The 12201-nt window shown below is 33.6% G+C and overlaps 1 protein-coding gene across 6 annotated transcripts in view; it reads right to left on the bottom strand.

The window, feature by feature from the left end:
• Nucleotides 1-4433: 4433 nt before the first annotated feature.
• Nucleotides 4434-12201, bottom strand: part of LOC111049514 (ets DNA-binding protein pokkuri) — a 69116-nt gene continuing 61348 nt past the window's right edge. For 2 of the 6 annotated variants that reach the window (XM_022335597.2, XM_039438802.1), the window contains exons 6-7: nt 9649-9898; nt 4434-8276 (exon numbers count right to left, since the gene is read on the bottom strand). In XM_022335597.2, the coding sequence (XP_022191289.2) occupies nt 7850-8276; nt 9649-9898 (677 nt within the window). In that variant the 3' untranslated portion in view covers nt 4434-7849. The remainder of the gene's footprint in view (nt 8277-9648; nt 9899-12201) is intronic. The other 4 variants (XR_005572609.1, XM_039438799.1, XM_039438800.1 and 1 more) reach the window with 4 other exon arrangements.

Below are 12201 nucleotides of genomic sequence, written 5' to 3'. Positions count from 1 at the left end.
TTGTTTTTTCAGCTGGCTGTCTATTTTGAGTCTAATAACTTGTTGTCTCATAGTCAATATGGATTTCGAAGAGGAAGATCAACAGCTATGGCTATTGAAGATATTGTGAAATGTATATTGTCATCTTTTGAGAATAAGGAATATCCAGTTAACACTGTGTGATCTTACAAAGGCGTTTGACTGTCATTGTGTCTTGCTAGCCAAAGTCAAGAGATATGTAATTAAGGATGAATCGCTGAAGCTGCTGGAATCTTATCTTAGAGGGAGACAACAGTATGTAAGCTGCAACAACAAAACATCCAGCACTAGAGCGGTTGAGTTTGGTGTACCCCAAGGATCTGTCTTAGGGCCATTTCTGTTCCTGTGCATGATAAATGACCTGTCTGCAAATGTTCCTAGTCGAACCGTACTCTACGCAGATGACACAACTCTTGTCTCAAGCCATGAAGATCTTCACATGCTGCAGCAGATTGAGGCTGAAGCTTTCAGTATGGCGGCTGATTGGTTTGCTGCAAATGGGCTGCTGATGAATGCTGAAAAAACTCAAAGGATTGTCTGTGGTCTTAGAGGTGGTATTAGAAATGATGCGTCTGAAGTGAAGCTTCTTGGCATTTATTTGGACTCCAAATTGGATTGGCAGGTGCATGTGAGTAATGTCTGTACTAAGCTGTCTAGAGTGATTTATGCTTTAAGAAGATTAAGAAATACGATTTCATTGGATAAACTGAGAACTGTTTACTTGGCCTTGTTCCAATGTCATATAGAATATGGTTTAAAATTATGGGGACATGCTCCCTCAGTAAATGACATATTCTTGTGCCAAAAGCGAGCCATAAGAGCTATGCTAGGTAAGCCTCCCATGGAAACATGTCGTCCTTTATTTGTTGAGTTGAAACTGTTAACTGTGCATAGTCTTTATATTTTATCAGCTTTAATAAATGTCAAGAGAAGTCTGTTACAACATAATGAAAGAGGTTCACTTTACAGGTTTTATGTTAGAACCAGTCATGATATTAATGTTCCTAGATGCAGACTTAGAAAGACTCAGGACCACTGGCTTTCTTGTGGTATAAAATTTTTCAACAAACTACCTCTTGATTTGCGAGATGCTCCATTAAATGTGTTCAAGATCAAATTGCATCAGTGGTTTGAAAGAAACCCATTTTATTCAATAAATGAATTTTTATCTGGAGGCTGTGATGTATAGATTATTTATGTTTTATGCTGTGTTTCTGTGATTTGACCTGCCTGACTGTGATTGATTCTTGTTTAATCTCCGTTTGACTTGACTGTGATATAAATGTTATTATTTGGTATTGTTTTGATAATTATTAGATATCTTGTTGTTTTTTTTCTGTTATAATTAATCTAATTATGATCTGGACTGACTCAGCAGTGAAACGGATAAGCTGTGATACGATTTTTATATTGAATGGGCTATTGACATGGAACTTATATTCATATTGTATTAACTACAAATTAGAAACGTCCAAATTCCAATTGAGCCGCAGTCGGAATAACATTGAAAATTCAGAGGTAGTCTCGGGCCTCGAGGGGTCAAAATTAACGTGTTTGTTAAATACTGTATGTTTATTGTACAAATTTGCTAATGTGTATTATTTTCTCCGTAGATTATGTTGGAGTAGTTTTAAATGAAAAAGACTAAGAAATTGTCAAAAAACACAGATTTCTTAGTGGATTTCAAAATCTTAGTGGATTACAAAATCTGTTTTTTTGACAATTTTTTAGTCTTTTTCATTTAATATGAATAACTACCACAATATCAACTTCTCAACTACACAAAGAGTTAAAGTAGTTTGAGTGTTGAAGATTAATATTATTGAGAGAGCATACTACTGTAGTGACAAGTTCAAATCAAAACGGGATTATTAATTTTAGATAATGAGTGCCATTAAATTTTGTAGCTCATGCAAAACCATTGAATGCCCGAGTCCCCAATTATTGATTGTAATAGTAAAATGAATTTCAAGTTCACGCTACCATCGTAAACAGTTACAATTCCAGACGATTAGTTAGCAAAATCTACAGGCAGTTTTATAGAATGTGCAATGAAACGATATGTACTATGTTATTGTCAAAATTTCAACTTAGTAATTTAAATTAGATTAATTCATGAATAAAATTTAGAAGTTGATTAGAATGCGAAAATTTTGTAGCTTGTCCAGTTCCATGACTCAACCTTTAGAATTTAGAGATCTCTCTTCTACCACCATCTGGGGGCGGTTACACTATATTAATAATAATAATGGCTTTATTTAAATTCTTGAAAAGACAAAAGCCTCTCTTATGAGGTATATATTTGGTTGGCAACAAATACAATTTCACATTAATTTAAATTATAAATTTTTTCATTTTTCAATTGAGAGTCTGTCAATAATTTTTGCCCATCTTCCTCTGTCTCTAGCTTCGGTCAGCTACAATACACTATATTATTAGGATATAAACTTCAAAAGAAAAATAATAATATTAAATATATCGAATATGAAGTACGTATAACGAATTTAAACATTACATTGATATGTTTAACTTCAATGCTCAAGACCATCAGTAGAAGTAATTTTATCTAACTTCCGCCTTTTAATATCCTTGTATTCCCCATACTAACGGTGCTGTTACGTCAGATCCGAAGTTACATTAATAGAGTATAGTTGCTGAAATCAACTTATTTCATTCAATATTTTAAAAATTTCAATTGATAAAGTTAAGGATTTATTGGTGAAAATTTTTATTCTCATGTTTTTGGTTGACGTAGCGAGAGATGTATGGTGAATTGGTGAGGAAGAAGACTGATTTCGACAGACTGTAGGATTTTTCATGATTTTGCACCATCAAACAGCCATGGTGGGGATGAGCACTTAATCTGTGTGAGATCTTGCTGAAGATGCTGAACATTAATAGGCCTACTTGGATGATAAGACATCATCCAAGTAGGCCTATTAATGTTCAGCTTGTGTTATTCTGTTTATAGTAGGCCCTATTCATTTATCTATCAATTTTATTTTTAAAAGTTATAAATTGATAATAATAGCAGATTTTAGTAGTAATCCTTCTGGAGAAAGTACGCCCAATATCTAAGATTAGTATAATAAAAGATAGTATAATAGATCTACTAGACTATTTCAAGGCGTAAAAGTTGGTAGATGAGTCTAGTAAACAATTCGACCAACGGAGCTGAAACTAAAATTCAATTAAATGTTATTGCAGTGAACAGAGAAGTGACTGAGGATGATCGTAGATTGGTTACAACCAAGATAATAGAATACTTGGAAAAAACAATACTGAAGATAAGAGATCCCAATGTAGATAGATAGATCTATCCATATAACTTGCACACTTGGAGACCATAGTTTTGTGTTATTCTGTTTAGGGTATTTATTTATCTATCATGAAAAAAGTAGAAGATACTCTGTCTGATAAGATTAAATCATCAGAGGTCTCTTTATATTGGTTTGATTGAGGATTATAGTTTATATTTTTATTTCCCTCAATTCTAAATTATTACTGAATAAAAACATGGGAATTTTATTATTCGTTCCTCTATTTTTTATGATAATAAGACATCATCCAAGTAGGCCTATTAATGTTCAGCTTCTTCAGCAAGATCTCACACAGATTAAATTATTAAAAAAATAGAGGAACAAATAATAGAATTCCCATGTTTCTATTCAGTAATAATTTAGAATTGAGGGAAATAAAAATATAAACTATAATCCTCAATCAAACCAATATAAAGAGACCTCTGATGATTTAATCTTATCAGACAGAGTATCTTCTACTTTTTTCATGATAGATAAATAAATACCCTAAACAGAATAACACAAAACTATAGTCTCCAAGTGTCCAAGTTATATGGATAGATCTATCTATCTACATTGGGATCTCTTATCTTCAGTATTGTTTTTTCCAAGTATTCTATTATCTTGGTTGTAACCAATCTACGATCATCCTCTGTCACTTCTCCGTTTACTGCAATAAAATTAATTGAATTTTAGTTTCAGCTCCGTTGGTCGAATTGTTTACTAGACTCATCTACCAACTTTTACGCCTTGAAATAGTCTAGTAGATCTATTATACTATCATTTATTATACTAATCTTAGATATTGGGCGTACTTTCTCCAGAAGGATTACTACTAAAATCTGCTATTATTATCAATTTATAACTTTTAAAAATAAAATTGATCTTTAAAACTTTGGACGTTGTACCTAAACACGATCAGTTCACTCAGAATCGATTCAAACAACTTACAACAATCGACAATCAATAATTGATTATAATCAATCATAATTATGTTGATGATGATGATGATGATGCAATATCAACTAACACTGCTTGTACAATAATTAAATGTTTGGAAAATTTCTAACCAATAATCTTAGAAATTGGAGAATTGAAATAAGGTACAACAAACAATTTTCAAAATATAATCTCTAACTTTTTATTCCACATTCATACGTAACAGAAATCAATTTTCAGTGTTAATAAAAATTCATTTACACAAAATTACATCAAGTGGAGATCGTAATTAGGATATTTAATAGAATTCGTTGGATGAAATATTTTTATAGAAGTTCACAGCATGAAACAATCGCAACTCAATAGAACAATGAAGAGAATATACTAACATATAGATTTATACATGTAGCCTATATCGACTAATAAAGAACTATAGTATCAATAATAATTATTATTGCAAAAATGTTTGAGCATATTTGTAGGTTATAAACAAAATTCATTGTAATAAATCTGAACACAATAAATCAAAAGAAGGAGTATTTTTATTATCACTATTTAAAGGGTAATAGACGTGAATAACATATTATATTACAATGAATGGAATGTTAGGTGCTTAACTAATAAGTGATTTGATTTTAAAATTATAATTTTAGATTTTTAGAATTTTATATAGGTAAGATTCTAAACAGGTTTCATGAAGTAATTTGGGGAACTGTTGTACAGCTTCAAGAAAACAAGTTCACTGATTATTTCGTGAATTAAAAAATTGAAATAATTTCCAATAAACTGATATATTTTTAGTAAAACATTAAACAAACTAGAGAAGCTTTGATAAAGAGCAATGAAAAATAACATAAATTTCAAAACTCACCCCTTTTCAATCTTTGATTGGAATGTTGAATTTTGAAGAACTTTCATCCTCTGTAAACTCTGAATAGAATACGATGATCTATTCAAAATTGACATTAAAATGATGAACAACAGTTTCTTTTAAATTAAACCCTAGATGGCTAGGTACGAGAAATATCCGCTCATGCCATTTCAATGTTTAGGTTCAAAAGAATTCACAAAGGTCAGAAATGGCACGAGATGGACCGAGGAGATAATTTTACACTGTTTTTAGTTTATTTGAGAGGAAAGATCTTATAATGAATTGGTATATCAGGATAAAAACATCAATTCCATTTGAATTGGTATTTTAGGTGAACTACATATTTATTCATAAGATAAAATACATCAAGAATACAGCAGTCAGAGTGTCAATTGTTGTGTGAGTCTCAACTTGTATAATGTTACATAATTGATTAGAATATTTTGTCTAGAATATTGTCAGTGAGAGAGATTTTATAATAGAAATGAAACAGAAAGTTGAAACTTTCATTAAAGTAGCATGAGATTTTCCAAACAGGAAAAATAGTATTGGAAAGAAATCGAATTTTAGAATAGTTATTTGTGCAACTAGTGCGCAAAGTGACAGTTTGCTGCACCGAAAGAAACGTTTACGCCCGAGCCGTAGGCGAGGGCGGAATGGTTTCTTGAGTGCAGCAGAGGAACTTTGCGCACGTATTTCACATTAAGTTTTTCCTACAGTTACCATTGAATATGAAAAGTGGGTAATTATGGGTAAAATTGCCTGAAATCCATCAAATAACTTAGTAGTGTTTGAATGGCGAGGCGGCTGTGTGGTGTGTGCTGTGGTGGCACTGTGCTGTTGCTGTCCTCGTTATAATATATAATACTAATAATTAGCGCGTTGTGCTTCGTTGCACCTCTGCTCACTATAGCAGCCACAGCAGTCACTGTTACCAACTTCATTTTGATTTTGCTGCACTGTTGCTCCATATAACCTACTAAGTATTTTGCGTTGCCATGTTGCAAATCTGGAGTGCAGAAAAATTTTTCCCGCACTAGAGCGGAAAAGTGATTCTTTGCGTTCTGTAATCAGTGCAGCAATGGCCACTTTTCAACGTAACTGTAGGAAAAATTATTATAATAATTACTTGGTACAGTATTTTAATACTCAATATAATAATACTCCAATCTCTTCATTGTAGGATAATTCCCCTCACACATAGTCCGATTCATTGCAACTCATACTATCTCATATTATCGCCACGAGAAAAAATATACATAGCAAGTCTAACATCTACTAATACATAATAAAAATTCGTTGAATAATACAGACTACAATAAAGATATAAATGATATTTCAAAAACGGTAACTCCGATAACTAAAGAATAATTCCAATATGATTGAATTCTCATAATTGCATTATAATGGAAACACATCATTAACAAATATATAAACTATAAAAAAGATCTAGCAACAGCATAATCACACTTTTCAATCACAAACAAGCTTACAATTGAGTGGCTAAGAAACTCTTTCTACCAAAGATTTTAAATTAATAGAAATAAATGTAAATAATTAAGAATTTGTTATGAAACAGGTAGATTTCATAAGTGGATAGTAGAGACAATTGCAATATAGCTTTTTACCTCAATTCAGTTTTATTTCAAGCTAAAATGGAATGTGCTATTGGAATGGAAGAGTTGATTCAGATATAAGTTAACTAAGAAATGCGTATAAACACTCAAACATTCACATACGAGGTTTCAAGTCGAATGACCATAATATACTATAATACTAGATAATTAATCGATACAATGGTTTAGTTTATTGTACATTAAGATCTATGTATCATGTATGTTGAAAGCAAGTTTTTTTCAACCTTTTCAAGACATCGCTTCTTGAAATGAATATTGTTTTCAACGTTTCATTGCATATGAGTTTGACCAGTAATTACACAATTCATACACATTTTACATCATTTAAATTATAGTTCTTTGAAAACATCAAATTTAAACTCTTCAAAAAAACTTGTTTTATTTTTTAATAAATCATCTAGCATTTACAGTCTTTAAAAAATGTATCCTCAAGTTTCGACATTCATAAAAATGTGTGGGTTAATACCTAATCTGTAATGTAACTTCATACACATTCCAAATCTTTCAAAGTATGTTTCTTAAACACATCTCGTTGATTATTCACAAATAAATTTCATCAGTGATAATTATAAACACAATAGCATATTTCAAAGTATATATCTTCAAATACTTCTTATTCACACTTCTACAGGAATGTGATAAATAATCTTCACACTACTTACAATCACGTCTTCAAACAAATCCACTTCACACTTTTGAAAAAGTGATTCATGATTTTCACATCTCTCAAAATCAGAACGCGATTTTTATCACAAAACAAACAAGAATAATCTTTTATTACAGTTCACAACTATATAACCACTAGTTACTGTAACCACTGGTTATATAGTTACTGTATTCACAGCGAGTGTATATAGCCACGGTGAGCCATAGTGTGATACATTTAAAACGTTCAGCATTGGTTGAATAGAAAGCATTGGGGCTATTTACAAGGAATGCTGAAAGTTCGATGTGAATCTCACTATAGACTTGATCTTTAGATCTGTTAACCGTAGATGTATTAACCGTAGATTTATTAACCGTAGATGTATTAACCGTAGATGTATTAACCGTAGATTTATTAACCGTAGATGTATTAACCTAGACTACGAGCTATCCTCAGCCTTGATAGCATGTACGTTCAATCTCGAAGTGGGAGAATTGATTTTCATTTTGCCATTTTCGTGTGTCCACATGTTCAGCTGTAGTTTCATGTCCTGTCCGTTGATTGTTGCATTGTTGTTGTTGTTTAAAGTGTTGTTGTTGTTTTCGACTGGTTCCGATTTGCAATTTTCCTGCGACCAAGATGACGACGATGAGGATACACTCAGATCGGTCGGTTGCATGTCTTCCTCTTCTTGTTCGTGATCTATGGCTGAGTCTTGGGGTTCACTTTTCAGAAACTCACTCTTGACGTACTGCGGCTCACTTTTGACGTACTGCGATGCCGCCTGCGTCGTCTGTTGTGCAGCCTGTTGCCGCAGGAGCGACATGTTCTTTATGCTTCTCAGTTCGCTTGGGTTGCGTAGAAATCTGCGAGGAAAAATAATTGCAACTTCTATTAACTGTGCATGAATGAGCTCCCTAAAAATTCACAGAAAGATTGAGAAGGCTAGAACAACCTTGATTAAAACTACAAGACATCATAGTTCGCTTGGGTTGTGTAAAGATCTGCGGAAAAAAATGGTTGCAAATTCTATTAACTGTGTATGAATGAGCTGTCTAAAAAGTCACAGTAAGATTGAGAAGGCTAGAGCAACCTTGATTAAAACTACAAGACGTCATAGTTCGCTTGGGTAGCGTAAAGAATGCGGGAAAAAATGGTTGCATCTTCTGTTACATGTGCATGAGTGAAGAGTTGAATGAGCTCTCTAGAAATCCGCAGTATGATTCAGTAGGCTAGACCTACCTTCATTGAAACTATTCACAAGATATTGTATTTTCTTCTTTCTATATTTTTGTTATTTTTGCTCTTACAGGAATATAATATGAATGTTAAATGTTGCATGGTTATAAATTATTAATGCATACTGTTTGCATTACGTCTGTGTATTTAACTGTATGACAATTGTCCACGTTATTTTATAATAATAAATGACATGTATAAATGAATAAATATATAAAAGACTGATAAACACAGATAATATTCTTTGATCATAAGAGTGCGCGGTAGCAGTCGTGACGTTGCATTGTATTGCAGACGTATTGATTAGATGTCCCATTGGACCACTGTAAAAAAAGACAAGTCATGCATTCTTTTGGACCATATCACGTCTACAGTTTACATCAGATCTTCTTGAAAAAATTTTATTGAATAATAAGAGCAATCGATATTTCCTCAATAAATTCTATTATTCCAATTCTAGAATTGGAAATTCTCAAGTAAGCCTACCTGAAATTCTCAAATATTGATAAAACATTTTAAAAGGATAGGCTACTTGAAAACTTTTATTTCATTCTATCAATTGTAGGCCTGCTACAATTATGAATAAAGGAATAATTGATTTTTGATTTGGTGCAGGAGCACCAATTTTCAATTGAAAATTCTCTAGTACCTGAAATTCTCAAATATTAATCAAACATATAAAAAGCGTACTTCAACATTTTTATCTCATTCTACCAATATTGTAGTAGCCCTATAGAGAAGAGTGCATATTTTTCAATAATTCTTGTATCTTCAATTTTATTCAATCTATAAAATACGTTTAGACTAAATAGTATTTTTTCTATCAAAATTAGAGAAAGAAACAGTTTTGGGTTTATCCTGTTGATTTTCTCCCAATCATTTATTTGATGTTGTGATTGTAAAAATGGAAATAAAAAATCAAATCAAATCAGGATAAATAGATAAATACGCTGATCAGATATTCGAAGTTAAGATGGAGATGTTCAATAGGCTACTTACTGATAGCAATGCCGTTCGCCCTGCACTTTGCGGAGAATGTTGACACGGTAGTAGTAGCGGAGTGCGCGCGACATCTTATCGTAGTTCATGGACAGATGGTTCTTCTGGATACCCCACAGTTTGGCCAAGCCTGGAGGATCGACGATCTTGAAAACGCCCGATTCCTGATTCTTCCAGGCGATGTAGGCCGTGTAACGCTGCTGGGAGTCGTTCAACAGCTGCTGAAGGAAGTCCCACAGTAATCTTCCGTCTACAATTACAAATATAAGCATGAAATAGCACGTTTTTCCTTGAATACACAAATGAAATTGATAAGATATTTCATATTTCACCTGCCTATTACATGGGAAACCATAGTTGGCTAGCTATTTTTCCTCCTTTCTTTCTTTTCAGCACACCCCACCATGAAGCCTGTTTTTGTATTTTATTAGAAATTTATTTTTGATTGTGATATTTTGTTTTTTGATTTATTTCATGTATATTGTGTTGATTTGAATAAAATTATTGATTGATTGATTTTAATAATGTTGTTGACAAGACTTTGTGAAGAGAGCATCGTTTTTCGTTTTCGTGCTGCTCCGTTATCTTGGTTAGCGATTGTGATATCTGTGAGTTCGTTTTCTACCGGTGAATTCGGGTTGATTTATATTACTTCTCTGCTTACATTTTAAACCGTATAATATGTCGTGTAAAATTTGCTTTAAATCAGTGCGAAGCGGTAATAATGATAAAATTGCTTGTGGAGTATGTTCGTCCCTGGTACATGGGGCTTGTGCCGGACTTAAAATTAATGACGTCAAGTTTATGACAGAAAATAATCAAATATGGCGCTGCAGCGATTGCAGCTTGGAACGCAGGAAGAGTATGTCGACTGAAACACCGGTCTCAAGTGGTTCATCATTGACGATTGCTGACGTAGTCGCTATGCTGAACGTCATGAAGGAGGATCAAAAGAGGATGGAGTTGGACCTCGGGAAGTCTATGGAGGCCTGCCATGAGGGAATCACCGAGCTAAATGTGAAGCAAGAGGAGCGGAACGAGAAGTTTGAAACTTGTCTAAAAACTATAGAGGAGTTAACTAAGAAAGTTGTGAAGTTGGAACGGGAAAATGCTGCATTGAAAGAACGTGTAGAGGATCTAGAACAATACTCGAGAATTAACATGGTCGAAATACGAGGCCTGCCTCAGCAACCCAACGAAGACCTGAACTCGATGGTCTACAACATATCGAGTGCTCTCGGCTGCCAGATCGGGGAGGATGCCATCGACGTGTGTCATCGCCTGGGTCGCGCTGGACCGGAGGGGCCTGCTCCGGTTGTCGTCAAGTTCATTAGGAGAACCGACAAAAACACGCTCCTACAGAAGAGGCGAGTGAAGCGCGATTTTTCGACCAGGCATATCGGCTGTAATACTGATCAACCTATCTACATCAATGAGTGTTTGTCGCCGTCAAGAAGGAAACTTTTCTCATTGGCTAGATCAGCGCACAAGGAACACCGTTTTAAATTTCTTTGGGTGAGAGACTGTAAAATTCTAATAAGGAAGCAGGAAAAAAGCCCAGTGATCGAACTCAAATCAAGTGGACAATTAGATATGCTACTATCTCAAAGCTCATTTACGATTCATGATGTTGACAATTCTAAGGTCAGTGCAAATGTATAGTTCAAAATCTTTCACTATTCACAGGACTATATCCAATACCAAGGAAAATATTAACTTTCAATATATTATTATGAGCTTACTAAAAATCATTGATTTGAAAATCATTATTTTATTTCTGTTTAGTCTAATGCCGATAAATGATATAAGTGTTCTATCTGTCTGCTTCCTTTATCCATTGCTATTTCGACAATTTTATCCTTATCGTTCGATTCACTACATTGCTACTATAATGATTTGAGGGTCACCTCTTCTTTTGCGTCTACATTTCACATTTCACAGGAGAGCATCCATTTTAATTGCATATGTTTTCAAGTTTATCAAGCTATACCCTTAATTATTTTAATCTAAATGGATGATATAATTACTAGTTTTTATTCTGATGCGTTGGCATTCAACAATGCTATGTGTCATAGTGGATCACTCTTTATAATGCACCAGAATATTAGGAGTATCAGTAGGAATTTTGATTCGTTCATATCATTTGTAAGCACGTTGTATACTAAGCCCGATGTGATAGTTCTGACTGAAGCTTGGTTAAAGGAGGGCGATGATAGTCTTTATCAGTTGGATGGCTATCAATCGTTATCGGTGGCCGGCCGCACACGGGCTGGTGGCATCGTTGTCTTCTATTCTAAAGATAAGCCTCTCACTTGTAAACAAACAAATGTTCTTATCGAAGGAGCTGACTCTTTAATGTTCGACTTGCTGTTGGGAGAGTCTGTTTACTGTACTATTCTGGCTATCTACAGGTGGCATAGTCAACCTGTTGCTGACTTCCTCAATAGTTTTTCGAGCGTAATAGCTGGAATAGGTACTAATCGTACCGCAATATGCGTAGGTGATTTCAATATTGATTTGAACTTGGATAATGAGATAGTTGATAGATATAAG

This window comes from Nilaparvata lugens, chromosome 12 (assembly GCF_014356525.2).
Source record: "Nilaparvata lugens isolate BPH chromosome 12, ASM1435652v1, whole genome shotgun sequence".
Taxonomy (NCBI): Eukaryota; Metazoa; Arthropoda; class Insecta; order Hemiptera; family Delphacidae; genus Nilaparvata; species Nilaparvata lugens.
Note: the sequence above shows the minus strand (reverse complement) of the source record. Positions and strands in the feature narration are given on the sequence as shown.